The sequence below is a fragment of the Hylaeus volcanicus genome, chromosome 3 (assembly GCF_026283585.1).
Source record: "Hylaeus volcanicus isolate JK05 chromosome 3, UHH_iyHylVolc1.0_haploid, whole genome shotgun sequence".
Taxonomy (NCBI): domain Eukaryota; kingdom Metazoa; phylum Arthropoda; class Insecta; order Hymenoptera; family Colletidae; genus Hylaeus; species Hylaeus volcanicus.
The window spans coordinates 29,634,512-29,655,247 of record NC_071978.1 but is presented as its reverse complement, the minus strand read 5'-3'; the positions used below and the strand labels follow the sequence as shown (position 1 = coordinate 29,655,247).

General features: G+C 49.9%; 1 protein-coding gene across 3 annotated transcripts in view; it reads left to right on the top strand.

Moving 5' to 3' along the window:
• Window positions 1-20,736, top strand: part of LOC128874476 (protein dead ringer homolog) — an 82,326-nt gene that overhangs the window by 22,650 nt on the left and 38,940 nt on the right. The window contains exons 2-3 of one of the 3 annotated variants that reach the window (XM_054119311.1): window positions 7,608-7,811; window positions 8,260-8,598. In XM_054119311.1, coding sequence (XP_053975286.1) covers window positions 7,608-7,811; window positions 8,260-8,598 — 543 coding nt within the window. Of the gene's footprint in view, window positions 1-7,607; window positions 7,812-8,259; window positions 8,608-20,736 lie in introns of all 3 variants that reach the window. The other 2 variants (XM_054119310.1, XM_054119312.1) reach the window with 2 other exon arrangements.

Here is a 20,736-nt window from a genome sequence, read left to right as displayed (position 1 = left end):
CCGAGATAAAACAGAAATCACGTTGCCTCGACCGAGTGCTTTTCCCGTCGCCATCTTAATCGGCGATTCGTGATATATGCGAACGGCCTGGACGAGATAAGACAAGGGTGGTCCGACCATTTCGCTCTAATGGACATTCCGTGCATACTCTAGGAAATCTTATATTTTCCATCCCCTCGACCTTCGTTTCCGGCCTTCCCGGAGCCGTTCATCGCTAAAACAAACAAAGCTACGATCGCGATTTGTGGGTAAACCGGGCTACATACATCGATGGGAAACGTCGACGTTATAAGAAACTAGTGAAAGGGAAAGGGAATCCACTGGATGTGAGTCATCGTTTGGGCATACTTGGAACCGTTGGGCCAAGCGTAATTAGTCCTTCAGGTAGCCAAGGGTCTCGAGGATTCTTGAAAAATTTCAAGGTCTACGCGAGCGACTTTGTCCAAGCTCGATCGACGAATCACTGGAAACGGTAGTCGGTGCATTTTACTCTCGATTATTGAATATTAGTTATTCATTCGTTAACTTGTTATTTATAAATCTCGAGCTCGAAAAAACCTTTCTGTTTTAGGAGGAAACCCTGCTGGATGTATGCGCGGGCCGCGTTATAAATAAAGCTCGCGTAACGGAGAGTAGAATATCGTGCCGCGACAATACCCGATAAATGAATCGAGAGTACGAATTCGTCATTGTCGCGGATCGAGTCGAAAACGAAACGACGTTTGTCGAGCCCGACTCTCCTTTCTCGAGAAGCTTCCGTTGGATCGACGGTGGCGCGAGAGGGCCGCCGATCTGTCGAGTAGCCGGTCGAGAAATCGGATCGAGAGATGGCGATACAGAAATACCGAATAGTTGTCTAAAAGTGTGTGACGGACGGACAGCTGGCCGTCATTAAAACCCCATTAGCAAGGAGGTCCCCTCTGGACCGCGTAACGCAGCCCCAAAGTTCTAACAATATCTCCTCACGACGCTCCGCCACCACCCACGCTATTAATATTGCTCTATACCCACCCTCCCCCTCGGCGGCCAACACGTCACACCCTCCCCCCTCGAAACTCGCGTCCTCCTCGCGCTCTTCCTCCGCGGAATTCGCATGAACGTGCTTCTTGGATTTAGATGACAATTATTGCTTCGCTCGTCCTCCTTCGCGCGGTCCAACCTCGAGAAATGCCTTCCATCGTGGCTCGTCAATCGTGGAAGAGTGTACGGTGCGCGCACTCGTTGCACCTTCGACGACAACAAAGTATCTCTTGCTAGAAGCTGCGAATAAATGGGATCAATCTACCGGGATACCTACATGAAATCTTGCACGTATCGTGAGTCGGTTCCGCGTAGAAATGAAGACGCGTCTCGCGCGCTCGACCATGCTCGATCAATCTGCTTCTTTCGACACCTTCGCTGGTGAGGAAAATAAAAGACGAACAGGTCCGTCGGGTTGACTGAGTCTCTATCCGTCAAAGCGCGGTTCTCGAGGAAGGTGGGAATGGTAATGTGGGTCAAGTTCGAAATAACTACATACATGGTACCAGAGGCCTTTCGTCTAGGCGGCCGTTGCCGTCTTCGTGTTTACCGTGTTTACTGCTTGGGGTAAACTTATTTCACCGATCTTAACACTTGGACGGCCGGGACTGTTGAGAGAAGTTGCCAACGACGGGGAATTGTTTCACATTGTTGCCGATATTCTCGGTGGGGTGAAGCTTGGTCGGAACGAGAGTCGAGTTTCAGCTTAGAAGTTGGTCGCGCAATTTGTCGGGCGGCGTTCCGCGTGCGGGGAGCCAGCGTAATAAAACGGTAAAAGGGTCGAAAGGCAGGACCATCGAGACGCGGCCGTGGCGCTTTCGAACAACAATAAGAGAGATGGAAGGAGCCGAGGTCGCCCTTTCTCGCGTATGCTTGCTCCAAGACCGAAATAAACGTTGCTCTCTGCTCTCCTGCTCGCTCTCGCGACGGACTCGGAGGCTGAGCTTAGCAGGCGGGTGGAGGGCAGAACAAGAGGGACAAGGAGAAAAAGATATCGGGCTCTTGCCTTCGGTCTTTGTAGCGGCAGATCAAACTCGGCGGGTCATTAATTAAATCTGGCGGAGCAGCCATCGTCCGTCCGTCTTTCCACCGCGTCTCCGATTTACTTTACACGAAATGCGCCACGGTTATAAATATGGCTCTCGCGATGGGGACCCTTTTCCCCGAACTTGATCTTGCGGACCGCCCTCGGAGCCTGGGATACCGTATAAGCTCTCCCCCTGACGTGCCGCCGATCGGTAGACGGCTTTTCACGCGGCCTCGAAAGCTCGGTAAACGCAAGAAGATGATAACGAACGCTTCCACCGTGACAGTTTTTCGTTTCGGTTCATCACTTGTTATTGTTAGATCAAGAGGTGTCGCACGATCATTCAAAATGCCAGTTGGCGTCTGTTTTACACAGCGAATGTTGGACACTTATTTTTGGTATCGTACAGCTAGCTATCGAATGTCTTCCACCGTCTTCGTAGGCTCGAAAACTTGGTTTCTTTTGGATGTGCCCCCTGCCAAGGGCGAGGGAGGTTGCATAAGAGCAGATTGATAAAAATAATTCTCGTGCCTGCCGTGAGAGGTTCGAGATCTCGAATCTGGCAAACACGTGGAACGGACTGCTGCCTCGCAGAAGGCGGGGACCGTAGACCGTAGCCGGCGCGCGCGGTTTACGATCGATCCTAAGATCCTTCGGTTACTCGGAGGCCGGCTGAGATCGAGAGAATCGTGATCGTTCGTAAACCGAGTCACGCGAATGTCTGGTCGGAAATGCGCACGAACGGATCGAGGGTGTTGCGTTTTGATCGGTTCTGCCGTTCAGGTATCGCGACGATGTTCCTCGACCAAGTGTCCCGTAGGAAGCTTCACCTAAATAGACAGGTTTGATCGATGCGCCTTCCCGGCGATATTGATAAATAAAGGCGATTACAGCGATGACGATTCCGATGGTCAATGAATTTATATACCTGACAAAAGCCCTGGCCGTGTCGATAAATCAACCCCTCCCCCCTCGGACTCGCTCGTCTCTGGCACGACGGTGACCGCCAGGGGTAATCTCTCAATCTAAATCGATCGATCTGCCAAAACGACTTCGATTCGTAGCTGTTTATCATCGACCACTTATGAATTTATTTCACGACCGCACGAGTACACGGGTACTCGTTGCGTGTACGTACACAAGGGAGAAAGATATCTGGTGATGAAGCCGTGATCTCTACGTGGGAGCACCGCAGGGGATCCCAACGGAACTCGTGTAGATACTTAAACTTTCATTTTTATTGCGCGTCGATGAACGCCGGGCCATTCATTAAATCGCTGCTCTCCCTTTACTCCCCTTTCGATACGACCGCGACGCGTACACGAAAACCTCGTCTCGTATGTTTTCGATATTCGCGCAAACTTCGTCGTTGCGCGTCATTAAATAGCATGAAAATAATGTCAGCAGGACGTGTCAAGGCCTACATTCGTGTATTCAACCTTGTTTTTCGCGATACCGGCAGTATTTACATTTTTTCCTTGTCCGCGATTAATCATCGTGTACACAGTTGCGTTTACAGTTTGTTTCCGTAATTCTGTCGCTTGTAAAAATATTTTAAACGTTAAATTCCGAAACTGCACAACTCGCTCGAGGACTTGGGGATTTTTAGCTGTGTCGCTTCTGGAGCGCGGGTGCGACGTGGTTCGGCAAACAGTCGATACAGAAAACAAATTTACGCAACAGTGTTTTAATTTGAAAAGCGCGCACCCGGTCGTTTAACGAGCGATAATTCACATCGCAAGACACGGAATGGAAATCATCGAGGTGGCCGGTTTGAATAATCGAGGAATCACACGACGCGATGTTCTAGCTGGGCGATATATCTCGCAGCGGCTCGCAAATTAATCGTCCGTGTAATACGCCTGGAATCGTACTGTTTCTTCATTTTTCGACCCCCCTCCGTGCATCAGCTTGCACCCGGCACTTCGTCACGAAGACACCCACGAGCCTCGAGGCGAGACTATAGCCTTTAGCTTCTCGAGCCTTTAACCTCCGTTTAATCTCGTCGCGTTGCTGCACAGCGAAGCGACACGCCTCCACGGTTGTTCTTTCATCTTCGTTTGCTCGCCGAACCGCGTGATTCCGTCCTTCTTCATCTTAAACCGTTTCCCGTGTTCCTTCGCGTCGCCATTTTCTGTCACCTCGCGAAACCGCAATAAGTCGACAGATGTCTCGAGAATTAATTCACCGCGTCCGACGAGAAAATTAAAACCTTCAACCCTTCGCAGATGAGACTTTAAAATGGCACGTGTTTAAAACTGATCTTTTCCATTTGCTTACTTATTTTTGTTCGCAAATTTATTACGTAAAAACACTGTGCCGTCCGGTGGCACCACTGTCACGCCACGCGAAAACAATCAATCGATCCTACCGGTGCCAAACGAAAAAAATCTCGATTTGATACGCGGCATAGTGTTAAATAATAGATGAAGCTACAAATTTCTACCAAATAGATAAGCTTGGCGACGATTAGCAGTTCTCGATGAGCCGTGATAATAATTAGAAAATTTAGCGACGCGTACCGTCTGCAACGCCTCGAGCGTTTAGGCGATGATTTACTGGTTGGGGTGCGAGTGGACACGCGTACGTACGAGGACACGGTCGCGAGAGGCTTTGTTAACGGAGACACGGTTACACCCGCGAACCGTGCAAACTATAAGGTATAAACAACAAAACAATCGTACAGCGACGGCGCGGCGATAAATCACGACGAGCTCACGGTTATCTGCCGTGGCTCGAAAGGGATAACGCGCCGCGGTCTGGCCTCCGGTAAATTTAGCTATTGTCGTGCCTAGGATATATTAAATCTCGTTAAAACGTCTTCATGAGACCGAGGGACAACTTCACGGGGACGTCTCGGTCTGTACAGGGTGTACCATTTAGATACAGATCTGTCAACGTTGCTGCTATTTTAAAAAAATAAAAAGAATCGTTGATATTTAGTCGTCCGAACGTCGACGAACGTTCTTTTGGATGCATCGCGAAGTACAGGTGTTTACATTTGCGGCCAATAAAGCAAACGATCGGTCGATGCGGCGTTGAATGCGTGAACGAGGCTCTTGTGATTCGATTAACTGCCCACGAGGGTACACGAGTGGCCCGGAACGTGTTTTCGGTAGGCGAACCTACGAATTATGCAGGGACACAATCACCTACAGGTATTCCCGGTGACAGAAACGTGGGAGTGATTCTTCTTCCCGAGGAACTGGCCGCGCCCACTTGTTTGCCCAGGGTAACAGTTTTACCTGAAGCTTTGGGTGGTACAGCTTAAGCGAGGACCGTTTGGTCTCTCGGCGCGCTCTCTATTGATTTATTCCGTTCATCTCGAACGCGCATCGCGAACGAGGAAGAGAGACAAAGGTGGAGAGGATAAATCGTCGAATCGACTGTTTGTTCCTCTTAAAGAAAGTCTTTCAGCGAAACGCGTAGCGAAATGTGTCGCGAGCAGACACATCCCTTTCTGTTAAAAAAAGAAAAAGTTAGTCTTCGCAAAATATAGCGACTGTTGGTCGAAAACAATGATTGAGACACAATCGTGCCAAATCTTCTGATTAGCCACTCCTGAGATATGTAGCAAAACAGAGGCCAACGTAGACACGCATACACGCATTGTATTCGACGGTCGAGAAAATAAAAAAAAAAAGGCGATAAATGTGGGTTACGTTGTACGAAATGCATCCCGTTCGGATGCGACTGTGTTCCCTTCATGGTTCCCTTCATGGTCCTCAGCCAGGGATTGAAACACCTACGCGCGCACAGTCGGGCCGTGTTAGAACAATAGCACCTCGATCGCCCCTGCCATGATTATCGTAATGACGGCACCATCCTCGAGCACCCTGGGACCTCTTCAATCATATGATTTGTAGTCCCGCGTGCTCGCGCGTGTCGGGAATACCGATGCGAGAGCGTTAACTGTCGTAATTCATTTTCATGCTTGTCTCTTACTCTCGAGTCAAACTTTCTACGGGCGTATCTTTGGCGAAATGGCCGGTTACGTTGGACCCCTTTCCGAGAAACTTTCACGATGTCTTATCAGAAAGAAACTCTTGACGTTGACTATCCGTATATACAAAGACAGCAAACGGCAACGCGTACGTCGTCCGCTGACCCGCATGTGGGTCGCGACAGTTTTGCTTCAGGATCTGCTGAATATGTAATTAATATCCCCTGTGCCGTTAAACCGCGAGCATTCATAAGTTCGAAACCTGGCTAGATCCCAAGGTTGACGATGCGCAGCATCGAGAAATCGCGGTCAAATACTTATCACGCCGTGTAAAACAAACTCTTTATTCCTTTAATGACCGAATGGTCGATGGATCGGAATCCTAGAAACTAACTTGTTCCGTGTTTGATTAGGATTCCATCTATCGTGACCGATTGCCCATCGTTGACCATCGCGAATGGTCAATATTATCGCACGTGCTCGAAATGCCGACAGAGGGACCGTCCTTGTACCTCGTTTCTTTTTCCCTCTCTCGTTGATCACAATTCCATTTTCGATCGAAACCATCGTTTAAACCCTCCGCGCGGCACCTGCATCCGATAGGTATATATTTATCCAAGTCCGCCCTTTTCAGGTAGATGCTCGCCGCGACATTTGAATACACCCAAGAATTCGATGAATCTATTTGCATGTTGGCGTCGTAGATAAAGAGGGCACACCTTGGCGAGTCCGGTGAACGCCCCTCGAATTCTGTTTCCTCGGTCACCTGGAAAAGTAGTTGGACGGGCGGGAACGTTTAGGGGTGAAGTTCGTCGGATAATTTTCAAGTTTCTGGGAAGCATTTGCAACGGTCTCAATCGTTGTCTCTGATGCGAGACGAGATGTCTGGAAAGTGGTAACAGATATGTCAAGACCGCGTACGGTTATCGGGTACGGTCCGCGGTCTTGGGCGGCCGCGTTCGCTCTGTCCGCAGAAAACGGTCATAAATAATTACGTTTCGCGATACGATCGTGAGAAAGGAATTGTCTGTTTCGCGATAACGGCAATTTTGAAAACCAAAGCAACAGTTCACGCTGCTGGGAAACGAATTAGTCGATGGACGAGAAAGAAACGGGGTATCGGTTAGAAAAATAATTATCCATCCATATTCGTCTGGGCATTGCGATAAAGTATGAGGCAATTACGAAACGGAATGGATTACCGACGGAGACGACGGAACATCCGTTTTTTCCGTGCCGTTTACGACGTCCACTTCCGTTCACAGTACTGTCACATTGTGTAGTTTTATCTCGGCACCGGTGCAACACGGGCATAGCCGTAAAACACTTATGACACCCGTAGCATAATAATGCTGCACGATAGCGGCTATCTTACCGTATATAACACGCCTCATTCGCCATTTTCCTAATTAATGTTTAATGCTTCGATATCTGCCCTCATTACCCACACGATTGCACCTGAACCGTTGATATCGCGTAACAATGTTCCCAGGGTTTCTTTCAACCCGAACGAATACGGAATAATGTTGAAATTTATTCGAGGCAGGGTTATTACCTTTCCGCGAGTGTATTATGTTGCGACAACCAAACTAACCAGAACGGTCGATCTATTTTCAGTCGCATCAGGAGGAGGATTTGTCGGATCCAGACCTGCAGGATGAAGAGAGTGGAGAGGAATTACCTCAGCAGCCACTTCAGGGCAACACACACTCTTCGTCGGACAATGCATCCGTGCCGGCTGGTACACCTACTCCATTAACGCACTTGAACAGTCTGATGAGCACGCACCATCCGCACTTTCTGGCGAAGCTTAAAATGGAGGTCAGTGAGAGAAGAGATTTCATTGTTTTTTTTTTTTACAGTTCGTTTAATTTTCGGCGGCACTCGACGAACGTCGCGAATCGTTTTTCGAGGAAAAAGTTTAAACGCGAGTAGATAGAGAAACAGGATAATCGATGGTTGAAAGGCGCCGCGGCGTCGAGCTATTATCTTCGGTAATTCGTGCTAAAACTTGGTCAAGAGAAAATTAAACGTTCGTTGGCCTGAAAACGAAGGAAAAATGTACACCGGGTGACGTAAAGTCTTGAAAATCGTGAGAGACTGTCGCAACCCCGCGCTACTATAGTTGTTTCGCTGAATTCTTAAATTCTTTTTATATCATTCTTTTTGTACTCATTTTGCTCGAGGAAAACAACTAAACTTTTCACCTGTACAGAGATGGTGTTCGGTACCTAAAATTTGTATTTTCCAACGCGATCGTTTTTCGCAGCAAAGCGACGTAGACACGTTGAACAACAAGAGCGGCCTGGAAGCGCTACAAGCGGCAATGGGAGGCAGTGGATTTAACCTGCCGTTCTCGTTTCCACCGCCAGCTGCGTTTCTAACGCCACAGCATCACACGCAGAACAGTCATTCTCAGTCAGGCATCGGCGGTGGTATAGGAAATCAGATGACATCGTCGGCTAGCTCGCATTCCAGCGAATCGTCGCAAGGCAGCGCGCGAAACGGCGGCGAACCTCGGGAGGGTAGCAATCATTCGCAGAACAACTCGACAGGAACGAATCACCAGCAGCAGACCAGCTGGAGCTTCGAAGAGCAGTTCAAACAGGTGCGTCAGGCAAGTACCTAGCTCTCCGTATAAATCTATGTCCGTTGCTCTCTTTTACCAGGTTACTCGCGAATGCAGTCGGTGAATGCCGCTGCTCGTAGTCGTTTATTTGTTTAAACGAACGATAACGATTTATCGAATAGATCCGAGTACAATTTTTCGAAAGAAAGATAAAGAATCCGAAAGGTTGCACCAAGGAGTGGCCGATTTCGCGTGGAACGAAATGCGCGAAGCCTAAAACGTCGGTCTCCCGCGAGACACGTAGAGACGAGGAGTGCGCACGAGTGACGTGGGCGTGTAAAGCGGTCGCCCTTTGTGGGACAGTGGTTAGTGCCATAAGGGACGCGTAATTACGGGCGGCGAACGTTCTCGTGCCGGAGGAAGAGGTAGCGGGAAAGCTTTCCTGCGTAGTGGGGGCTTTAATTAATGCAACGATGGGAGTTAATTATTATTTTTACACGGCCGGGAGATAATTACCCGACCGGCCGTCCCCGAACACCGGGTTCGTCGACGGCGTTCCTTCACGAGCAAGAAGAACGAAACGTTCGCTGACACGGAGGGGATCGAGAGAGGGTGGAAGAATAGGAGTCCGGGGGCGAAACGCGAAGGATAGAGAAAAGTAGCGGAAAGGGTGAAAGGATGAAACGAAGGGAGAAAAAGATGGTATAGCAAGCGTTACACGAATAGAAAGCATGGCGATGCATGGACGAGGTAGAGAGGGGCTGAACGGAGTTATGGAATTAGCCGGACGCGCATCGCAGCCTTGTTAATGCTTTTTGTCTCATCTGGTCGTGCCCTCAACTTGCGCGGAGATTTTTGCGAGACCTGTCGACCCGGTCAGCCGAGTCCAAGCTACCAGCCGGTGGTTTTCAGTTTTTGCAAAGAGGGTGTGGTATTGGATTACCATTTAGATTGTTATTCGCGCGCGCACGGTCCGCCGATACTCCTCCACCACTCGCGACAAACCTTCGCTGAATGATGCCTGGGCGAAGGCTCTTTCTATCTTTCTAACCGTCTATCTTTCGATCGCGAGGAAGAATAACAACACAGGTCCTTCGAGGACGTCTAGATCGGACACAGCTATGGATTGTCCAGGAGTCCCCGTTCAATTCCAATCCTATACGTTGCAAGGATGTTTATTCTTGGGTTCTTTTTTTACCGGTGAAACTGCAGACGATAAAGCTTTAGACGACATGAAGGTACCAACCCGGAGTGTCGCGAGACAAGCCAAGTCTGGCAGTTCGATGTCAGAGACGAGTCGAGTCTGCGCGAGGCGCATCGCTGATTAAAGCGTAGAGACGCGAGAGAACGCGAAGCAGCGACGGTAGGGAGAGGAAGGAACAAGCGTAGGAATGAAAATGGAAGTCTCCACCTACTCGAAGAGCGGCGCCCGCGTCTCACGGATCGCATCCATCATTCCGGTGGGGGCGTACTTGCTGGGTCTTTAATCTTTCCTCTTCGCGGAGATGGTGGTTCCTTGCCCCTCTCCCTCGGAATCTTTGGCCGTTTTTCGAGCTGATGCGGCTCGACGTTCACGGATCTCTCGTGCAACGAATATAACATCGCGCGCGAACCTCCGTGTCCCTCCTTTCTAGATCGATTCGAAAGGTTCTCGGCCGTGCGAACCTATGGCCGACACCGCGACCGCCTTTATCGGTTGACGATAGGAATATGGAACGATGCAAATTATTTCGCGACGATAAAAGCGGGCAACGTTCTTGCGACCGCGTTTATCGCGATTCCCGTCTATAGGAATATTTTATTTCGATTTCGCCGCGTAATCGCCTCGCACGAGTGCACCGTTGCATTTGTCGCGAACACTAATGCCGGATATTAAAATTTGCGTCACACATTATGCGATTTCTCCTATCGGGGATCAACGACGACTTTACGGGCCACCGATTTCTAGTTTCTTTTCGTCGAGAACTAGACGCTAACGCGCCGCGATGAAACTACTCTGCCTTCGCGGAGTTTACGGCCCGACGGTTGTTTTCTCGAAATAGGGTACCGGGCCGGGGTATGTCTTGTGGCTCTCTCGCGTTGGCAACGAAGACGAAAGTCCGCGTTTCGATAAAATAGCGGTGGTGCGTCTATCGTACACAAAGTTGCTACCAGTGTACGGCAAGACGCTGCTTGGCTCGTCTCCTCGTTGAAGCTACGAGCCATTCTAAGTACACACCTACACGTATCCTTACGCGCATCATCCCTCCTTGCAACACCGTTCACTGACCGTGCACTCGGGCTACCAGGGCCAGTATAATACTGTAGCACTATACTTTGCAGCCATTGCGAAATAACTCGTAAACCTGCAAATTGCGGGGTATTTCGTTTCCATACACGCGTGTACGCCCGATTCTTTGCACCGTTTCGCGCCTGTGTTGGTGCGCACTTCTACCGAGTGAAGTGCACACCCACGAGCGCAGTCTTCCTTCCTCGCGTACGGTCTCGTTACGCGTCACGATACGTTCGGACTGCTCGCGTTCTTGCGACGTAGCCTCTGTGTACCGTAGGATGCGCGCTGTGGGTCCACCGCGTGTTATCACCGTGATTATGCAAATGCATTATCGTTAAGTCGGCTTGGGTTCAGGGGTGGATGCACCGTCGAGCTAACCAAGCTTCAGCTTCGAGCCTCCAGAGCTCCTCATTCGTTGATTGAATGAACAAAGATTGCCTTGGTTTTGAAAAACGTTTCGGTGTAGTTAACTTGAAACAATTATTCGTATAATTATTGGTTCCATGTCGTCCATGTCGAGCAACGGACAGCCCGGTGTACGAAATCGTTGCACGCAAACGTGGAATAACGATAATATTAGGAATTGTTTTCCTCTGCTCGATCGCCAAACAAAGCCGTTCGTGTTTCGATGTCTTTGCGATACGAGAAGCGCCTGCGCGCAAAAGTAGCATATAAATGTACGTTGCACGATATACGCTCACCTATCGAATATTTTATAATCGGTGGGTAGAACACGTGCATCGGAGCGCAATAATCAAAATTACGTGTAATTTCTATCGGTAATGGATAGGCCAGTTTTTGCGAAACGAACCCGATAAACGGTTGGATGTAGATTGATAACTGAAAGTAAGGAAAATTATTCGTTTCATTCTCGAGAATGTAGTTATATTGGTATATAATTATCCGCCGTTTTTTTTTTTCAATTTTATTATGAATAAAGAAACGTAAAAATTCCACAGAATTTTTGTCGTGAAAGACAATATGTTTTATGTTTCTTTTCTCATAATAAAATTTAAGAAAAAAAAAAAAAAAAAAACAACGGATAGTTATGCACCAATCGAATACTTGTCGAACCGAATGAAGACCAAGTCTTCAAAAAGGTTCCGCTGGAGTCACGATGTATCGATTAATAACCCTTCCCGTGAATTCTCCATTTTTGTTCGGTCACCGGGATTTCCGTTGGTCGTTATCTCCGTATTTCCGCTTATCGATCAATTAGCACGCCCTCGCATGCAGAAGCGCAATTACAGCACGGTGCAACGGGACGATCATTGAACGAAAGAGGGATTCGCAGAGCGTGGATTTGCCCGAGCGTGTGTCGTTCCATTGTAGCACCCTTCGTTTCTCGCGCATCGGTGCAACGGTTTGTTAATTCCTTCTCTTGCATTCGAGAGTGCGTTTCTTCAAAAGGATGTAAAAGGAGATCTCATCCCCGAGCGACGACGACGACGACAATCCTGGTCACGTTGCGGAATGAGAAATGGACGAAACTCTTACCTAGATAAAATTTTGATCAACAAACAACGTATTTAGATAGAGTACGATTCGGTAGAATAAGCAGGATCGCGAGTTGCCATGGCGCGCTTGAGAAACGTGTCGGACTAATCTACTTACTTTGCGCACAACACCTGCATCGCTTATCCGTAAACGGTCTGCCAGCGCCAGTATTTCCTCGCTAAGAAGAAGAGAAGAACTACTATATCGATCCGCAGATTGTTTGTGTTTACCCAATAATTGGATGAGGCTGTAGTAAATATGGCTATTAAGCTACCTACGTTTTCCGCGCGCTCACGCGTATGCTCGTTAGAAGCAACCAATTGAAAGGAGCATTCCCTCCTTAGTTCGTTCGCATTCTCCCTCGTTCGCATCCCTTTCGTGGTCGTTATCGAAATTACCGAAGGGGCTGGCCTTTACCGTGGAGCAGCACTTCTCGATTGTACTTTCGAAACCGACTTCGATTGCTCTTCGTCTTCGTGGGACAATGCTCTGGTAGCCGTTTCTCGACGAGGCGATTGAGGGTGTCCGCGTTGTGATTCGGGGATGTCTCCATCGCGCGGAGGACAAACGGCCGACACGAATCTCGACGGCGTCGGAAGAGATGTATTTTGACCCCGGTTAGCATACCAAAGCAGCATTATATTACACGGGCCGTGTGCTCGCTATTATAATGAATATCTTCACCGGCCTATAAGCATATATGTAAAGCACGCGAGTTTCCATGGGGTGTCAGCCGGTCTCTGACAACGAGACGCGTCGCGTCCTATCCGACACGCAGACGCTCACACAACCGAAGAGTCGCGTTCCTTGGACGCGGACTGGTCCAGGAGGTGAGAGAGAAAAAGAGAGAGTCGTCAGAGATATCATTTGAATTTCAATGAATCATGTGGGTGCGAGTGAGCGTCGTTCGTATTCATTCACGGTTTACATTCGTGCGTACGTCTCTCTGTCCTATTCGTGTAACGTACACGCACACCTCGATGAATGGTTGGAACGTGTATCCGTGCGTGTTCGTATGTATGTAAAATATCGTCCCACCCCCGCCTCTCCGTGTCCACTCGTTCATCCGCGCGGAAAGAGGAGACAAATGTTGGAATCTCGTTTCTTTCTTCACGGCGCGTTCGTGTCCCAGCGGGCACAAAGGTGTCTCGCGATTGAACCCGCGGTCACAAAAGGAGATTATCTCCGATCGTTCTTTGTCAGCCGATCTTCTTTCCTGCGACACTCGCGCGCGACTATTATAGATCGTTTCGCCCCTACCTCCGCCGTGTGGTAGTCGGTATCAACCCCCTCGTAATTTTTCTTACCGCGAAGGGTGAACGAGGTCACGGATTTTCAAGACACCGGAGATGTCGGTTTCGTTTGTGTTTTCAACTTTTCTCCGGGAGTCGATCAACGGAGCCTTTTTACCAGCTGACGCGTCAAAGTCTCTTATGCAAATGCCCGTCTGAACAGATTCCACGATGCGGTCGTCCGCGCCGGGCAAGTTATACGGGTTGTAGAACGCCGCGGTCTCTTTCGCGTTGGTCTCGGCTCATTACCGGCTTACGCCTCAGCGTCGAGTGTAATTATCCACGCTGCGTTTTCGAGCGAAATGGTCGAAGTTGTCACTCCGAAAGTATCTATTATACGTACGAATAAGTAGTCCACTATTTTGTATCGAATTCGTTTCTCGCGATGAACGCATGTCGAGACAGTTCGTTCGTTAAACTAATTCTCATCGTTTCCCGACACTCTTTTTCCTTTTATTGCCATTGTTAACGCGTTCTTCGAGTAACAAGACGAGTCAGGTTTGCCGGATTCTGCTGAACGTACAAACGTCGCGTTGCCGTTATCGAGTTGGGATCTTTCAGCGGCCTGGACGAAGGTGCACTTGAAAAGACTGTGTACACTGTGCTACTTCCGTGATTGCAGGTGTCGCCAACGGCTTTGTTCGTTGGGAAAGAGCAAACCGAAGAAAAGAGGGCCCGCGCGTTTAAACGCACCGTCGAATCAACCGGTGCAAGCGCAGCAATTGGCGCCGGTGTCTTGCCCCTTTTCCGCGGAGTCAAAATTCCGCAAAGGTGACGCAATCGCATTGCACACGGACATTGCCGCCTCTTCGCGAAAATTACATATAATCGGTGCCGACCGTACAGCTGTCGAAAACCAACGGTTATCGCCTCGCAAAAGGTGGCTGAAATACATATAATCGTTAACTCTCGTAGCCATTGACAGCCAAATGAATCGTTTATTTAAAAACAACTTCGTAATTGTACATTCTCTCCAGGGTCATGCGTCGCGTCGAGGAAAGGTGGAAGACCGCAAATAAGCGAAGACTTTGGTCGTCGCGCAGTTTATTGAATTATTCCGGCTTGTCTCCGTGGCGAACGCGCGCTCCAACGAAATTAATTTTGTCGCGAAAGACCGGGGAATCTGTTGTCGGCCGATCAACGCTGGGAATCGCGCGCAGAAAGGACAGGGAGAAGGAAAGGCGCGCGTGGGACGCGTCATTTGCTTAATTGGGCTATCCGCAACGACGTTCGTTCGCATTATTCGACCAGGCGTGCAGTCGCGACGATGCTCGAGAGCGAAGGAGCTATTCGAGTCGACCCTGTGCAAATCGAATTGTTTAACGCGATGTCGTTGGACTGGTAAAAGGGTAAAAGGGCGAATCGATTGGAAAGGAAGCTCGAGGTATCCTAGAGATCTCTAGGCGAGATACAGACCCGGCGATGTCGATAGATTCGAAACGTTACCGAGTATCTACGGGAAAACGTTGTCGTTCGTGATATTTACGGAACGTTTGAAAGCCGAGAACAGAAAATGGGAAGCAGAGATCGAGTGGCGCAAGAAACTGGATGTCGTGTCGTGGCACAGCGAGGACGGAAGAACATCAGGAATAAAGAGAACCAGAGTAGCAGAGGGCGAGCATGAGCGAGCATGCTAGCGAGCGTAGGGGGAGGAGCGCTGCCTTTTGACACGACATGTGTCGGTCGTCTACTCGCGCGAGATCTAAGACCGAACTGGCTTCCGCTAATCCGAGAATCGGGCCTTTTAATGCGAGACGAGTTTCGCGATTATAAATATCAGAGATACCGGGAACCCAGCGTCCGGGGGACGCGTCTAGACTCCAAATGAAAGCGACGGCGGTACGGGGGTGTCCCGGATCGCGCGCAAAAACCTACCTCGCTGACAAGGAACTCCTCTTCTCGCGAATCGAGATTTGGTTAGCGTACGAACGGCACTGGTTCCAATTTCCAATCGATGCTTTCCAATCGAATAATCTAGGAATATCGATCGACAATTGACGACAAGTCCACGTTGTCTGTGAAAATTGGATTTATACGTCGCGAAACGCAAAGTCGAGTAACCCGCCCCGACTCTTCGCTTCCGACGCGTTGCCGGTGTTTGTCTGGTCGTTACGAACGCAGTTAGCGGCTTTTCCATGTGCGGACGCAATAGTACGTTTTAAATTACCGTCCTCTCGCGGAGAAGAGTTACGAGCTGCCGCGGTAGCCCAGCTGCTGAGGGGCCAGGGTCGTTTCCAGACAGTGTTAGGAAGCCGACGCGAGAGAGACGAAACTTGCCGAGTGGCGAGTTGGAACGAAACCGAGCGAACGGCGGAGGGACCATCGTCGAATGTCCTCGTCAACGGCACGCGACCCAAAGGCCACGCTGGGATACGTCGAAGAGTCTAGTAAAACGGGATCGCCGATCCTGCGAACGAGATAATTTTAGGAGAACTCGCCGTCGACTGCTGCGCTCCATATGCATCGCTCAAGCCCCGTGTCACGAGTCGCATTGTCGCGAGATCCCGATAATTTTAGAAGGAAAACGGGAAAACCCTTTCCCGTATTTCGATATTACGTTCTGGAGCAAGGGCAGCCTGGTCGGTGTATATATAGAAAGGGTGGATTCCAGGAAAATGCGGCGAGAAAGGATGGTCGAGCTATTTCGTGTCCCGTTTCAGAGAAACACGGTGCAGCTTTCCTGTCGAGCATGATATCTCGTTTGGAAGTAAATCAGGGTTTTGGGGAAAGCTCAGGACTGCGGGATACGAAAGGGTGCATCGGTATTACCGGTGGCTTTTTCTGGATACCAGCTCGGTCGTTTTGTTTCGTCGCGTTTGCTCGCCATTACCGAGCTCGCGACGCTGATAGCTGCCAGCCGACCGTGGACCGAACACCTTTTTCTGTCCCTGCCAGGATGTTGAAAATTATTCTTCGGCGACTACAATCTCCCGCTAGCGATGCCTTTTACGATTATCGCTCGGACGATGACTGCGCGACGTCGAAGACGCTGCTTCCGTTTCGTGGAAATTCTATCGGTTCGAGCAAGTTGTGAATCCTTTTCACCAAAATGAAAAGTTTGAGGACCGAAGAGATTAACGGATGCGTACACGACTGACCCTTTTTAAGTTAGCTCGGCGCGTTGGATGAGGCCAGATCGGTCTCGGAATCGAGTTCAATCGAGCGTGCTCGTTTCCCCGGGGGCTGCATCCCCGTTCGGACGAGCACGTGCCAGGCTTTGTACGCCGTTTGCTCGATAAACGGACCGACGAGCACGGAGAGCAATTTTGTCGACCACGCGCCAAGACTGTTCGGCTTTTTCGCGAGCGGACACGAGAGTTACGAGTGCGAAAGCAATTAGACGCTGCGAATTCGTCCTGTTCTCTTCGTCCGACCATCCCTTCGTCTCTTCACCTGCTAGCTCCGTTTTTCCCCGCTCTCGTGTACCTCGATTCCGCTTGCGAGCCTCGAGTAAACGTTCACCGCTAATAAGAGTCACCGGCAGCGGTGGTAGGTTGCGCGTCGAGAGCCGCAGCTACCGTTGCTTCCGCCTCTGCTCGCTCGCGATTGCGTGCAGAGTCGCGTGCACCGATGCACCGCACAATGAGCTGGTGATCCCTTATCCTCGGCGAACATCTTCTTTCACGTACACCGTGTGGTCTCGTTCGTTGGACGCACACCGCTTGCTTTGTCCGAACGCGTCACCGTCGTCCCTAATTTGCGCGCCGCAGTGCAATTTCGTTTCGCTGATGCGACACGACCGCAGTTTTAGGGTGACCAACCTTTTCGCGAGTATTCCACCGATCGTATCGCTGAGAAAATGTCACACCGGCGTACCTGCACTCCTTCGTTTCACTTGAAATTACGGCACAAGTGTCCAGAGCGCAGAGAGCACCGACCATTCGAACTCGCGTAAGAAAGAAGAAGAGGGCACTTTCTCTCGGGGAACGAGTCGTACAAGTACCGATAAAGGATTATCACCGGAGTATCAACGGATCGTCTTACTTTTTACGCAGTTTTTATCGTCACCCCGTGAAACAAGAAGCTTCGAGTTTCTTAAGTGCCCTCCCTACCGCAGGAATGCTCACCGAACGGCAAGGTCCTTCGGGTAATCGGTAAACTCGGGTAAAAAGATTTCGACGTTTGAAGAATTCTCCTTCGTTCCTTTCCCGTTGGAGGGAGGCGATGCTAGTCGTGTACGGTTAAGGGAAGGGCCGAGCGCAAGGCCCTCGAGGAACACCATCGAGGGGTTGATAAGATCGTGCGTCGTAAACCGTTAAGTATCGGGCAGCGAGTAGGAGCGAAGCTGACTGAAAAGGAAAATATAGGAGCGTGGGACGGAAGCGGATGTAGCGGCCATAACTTCCTCACGGACCTACGTTGCTCGACTCGCTAGCCTGGTTGGACCACGATAGATTCTGCGGTGCGTGGCTTTTCCGTTTTGCGTTCCACTTTGCTCGTAGAGCGATCGATGGGACCGATCGTAAATCAACCCCTCGTGTTTTAACATATTTCTTGTTTGATCTTCCAAGTTCGAGTGGACGCATAGATGCCCGAGCGCTTCATTTTTAAGTAACATCGTTTCGCGAGTCCGAGGATTTAACGCTAACGTGTCCGATACTCTGGTCATTCTATGTATAAGGGAGGGAGCCACTTAAAATAATTAGCTCCAAGTTTGAATTCGCAAATGCTCGGAGCAATTCGAGAGACTCTATTCATCTTCCGGGTAATTTTCGCGTTATCTTCGCGGACCACGACGCAAATTGTTCACGAAGTGCGGGCAGGTTGCGACGTCTTCATAAAACGACCATCTGGAACGTGTCGCACGATAATGCAGGCGTTCCACCTGCGTGTCCCTTTTTACGAAATATCTGACGAGAATCTCGAGATTCGTGCGTTCGGCGATTAACCCTCTCGTTCCAGTGGTTGCTTTTATACGAAGACGATGTCACGATTTCAATTTAGACGGTGTTCCGGGGAATCGATCTTCCGTGTAAATCTGGGGACTTGACAAAAGTATACGCAAAAAATCGACGTAATAAGAATCGTACCAGAGTCAAATCTAAAGTGACCCGAGTATACGCGTGCGTGCAATGCAAGATGATAAATGAGATCGGTTTCTCGTCGGAGTACCTCGAGAACGGATCGACGCGATATCGGCGACGAGAAGTTACGAGAGGAATCATTAGGGTATCTTTAATCGATCGTGCTAAACGTACGCGCACCGTATACTATTAACAGTCGACGAGTGTGACCTCTCCCCCCTTAATCGATCGCTTTAACGACCGTGCTGGGCGATCGAACTATCGCGATGGTAATTAATGCGATCGACGATGAAAAATGATCGGTCTCGGACCCGCGTACGCATCGACGATCCACCGCGTTCCGTTCTTTCTCCTCCTCTCTTGTTTTGCGATTTTATCGACGAGCCTGAGCGACATCTCATTTACTTCGACGCTAGTCTCGGCCCCGCCGCGCGATGATCGATACGTGGAAATAATATTCCAACGACGTCTCGAAGGAAATCCCATCGATACGTTGATATCACACGGTAATATCTGACGGCGAAATATTTTAAATTGATATTTCGAAGACGATCGGAATGTCACTTGGACGCGTTTTTTCCTCGTATCGACCTTGAAGTGCGCTCGAGCGCTAATCGCCGCGACGTCGCGGAACGCGATCTCGGGAGGGTTCTTAATATTCGCGTCGCGGCGATCGAAACAAATTGAAATCCTCCGCTCGGCCTGCGGCTATTCAGCTGGTCCCGCGGCACCTCGAGTCGCGATCCTTTGTGCCGTGATTTAGCGTCTCCGCTGCATGTAATTAACGAACCGATAATGGGTCGGAGTCCGAAGATCGTTCGGTGAATCCGTAATACGGTTCGGAGCCCTTTTCTTGTGTCCGAGCTGGCGAGAAAAACCAAGCGTCTCTCTGCATCTGCATGAATTTGTTCCGTGGCGTCCGTCATCGGGCGAAAGAATGCCACTGTCGGCCGGGCTGGCTTTCAACGAAACCCTCTGTACCCGCTTGTGACGACCAATGAATCTCCGCGCGTACGTGGAACGAAATCTTTGCCCGTAACCTGTCTCCAGACATTTCGATTCTTCGCTTCCGCGTTGACAAATGCCGACCATTTGTTCTCCGTCCCGCGGACCAACGGATCCCTGGAACGGTGGATAATCCAATTCTCGTTTCACCCACCGACAGGTCTCGTCGAGGTCTATGACCTCGCATCGGTCGTATTATAAAAAAAGGTTCTCGTTGCAAGAAACTGTATCCGGATAGGGCTTACGACAGAAACGTTGACACAGGTAATAAAGGATTTTGCGTGAACGATATCTGTCGATATAATCCTCAATCAGCGATTACTCTGACCGATACTATTCACCGATCGTCCCTTAGCACCGATCGCTTTCAGGCGGGACACTGTCCCCGACGATTTTCTGCCGTTTAGAGATCTCTATCGCGTAAGACGCGCGATGCTGTTTTGTACGCAACCTTTTTTGTGCCGCAAAGCGGTTCCGTTCTTCGAGATCCAGAATCGCGTGAACGATCGACGGATAAATTGGCGACTTTTGAGGAAATTGTCGGCCTCCTCGCACGCTATCCCCAGAAATCGAGCTCAATTTCGAGGCAATTAAGGCGAAGCGGTTTCTGTCGAAGTGACGCGCTGCGTTTTCCCACGAGGTTGATTCGTCTCTCGATCAAACGCCTCGCAGTCAGCCCCAAACGAGCGATGCGATCTTTCCTCCTGCTGCGGTTCTTCACGGGTCTTCGTTTGTTCCGAATTACCCGACCACTTCGAGCATTACGCTTCCTCTCTGTAATTGTCCAATTTGCCGTTGGAAACCAACGAACGCGTCAGAAATCGTTCGTGAGCCGACGACCTGTCGATGGTCGTTTTCCAGCTTCGTTCTTAACAATGTTATTAAAATCGTTAGCGCGTTCTTTGTACTCCCCCCCCCGCGGCCGGGGGGCGGCGATGCGTACGAGAAAATTCATTGCTCCCTTCGGTAGTTTCTCGAGTTCTTGGACGGGATCCGCGGCGCCCAAATTCACCGAAACCGCGTTCGGGGGGATATCAAAATGGCACAGGACGATCTCGGTATGGTCTGGCTGTTTCGAGAACTCGTT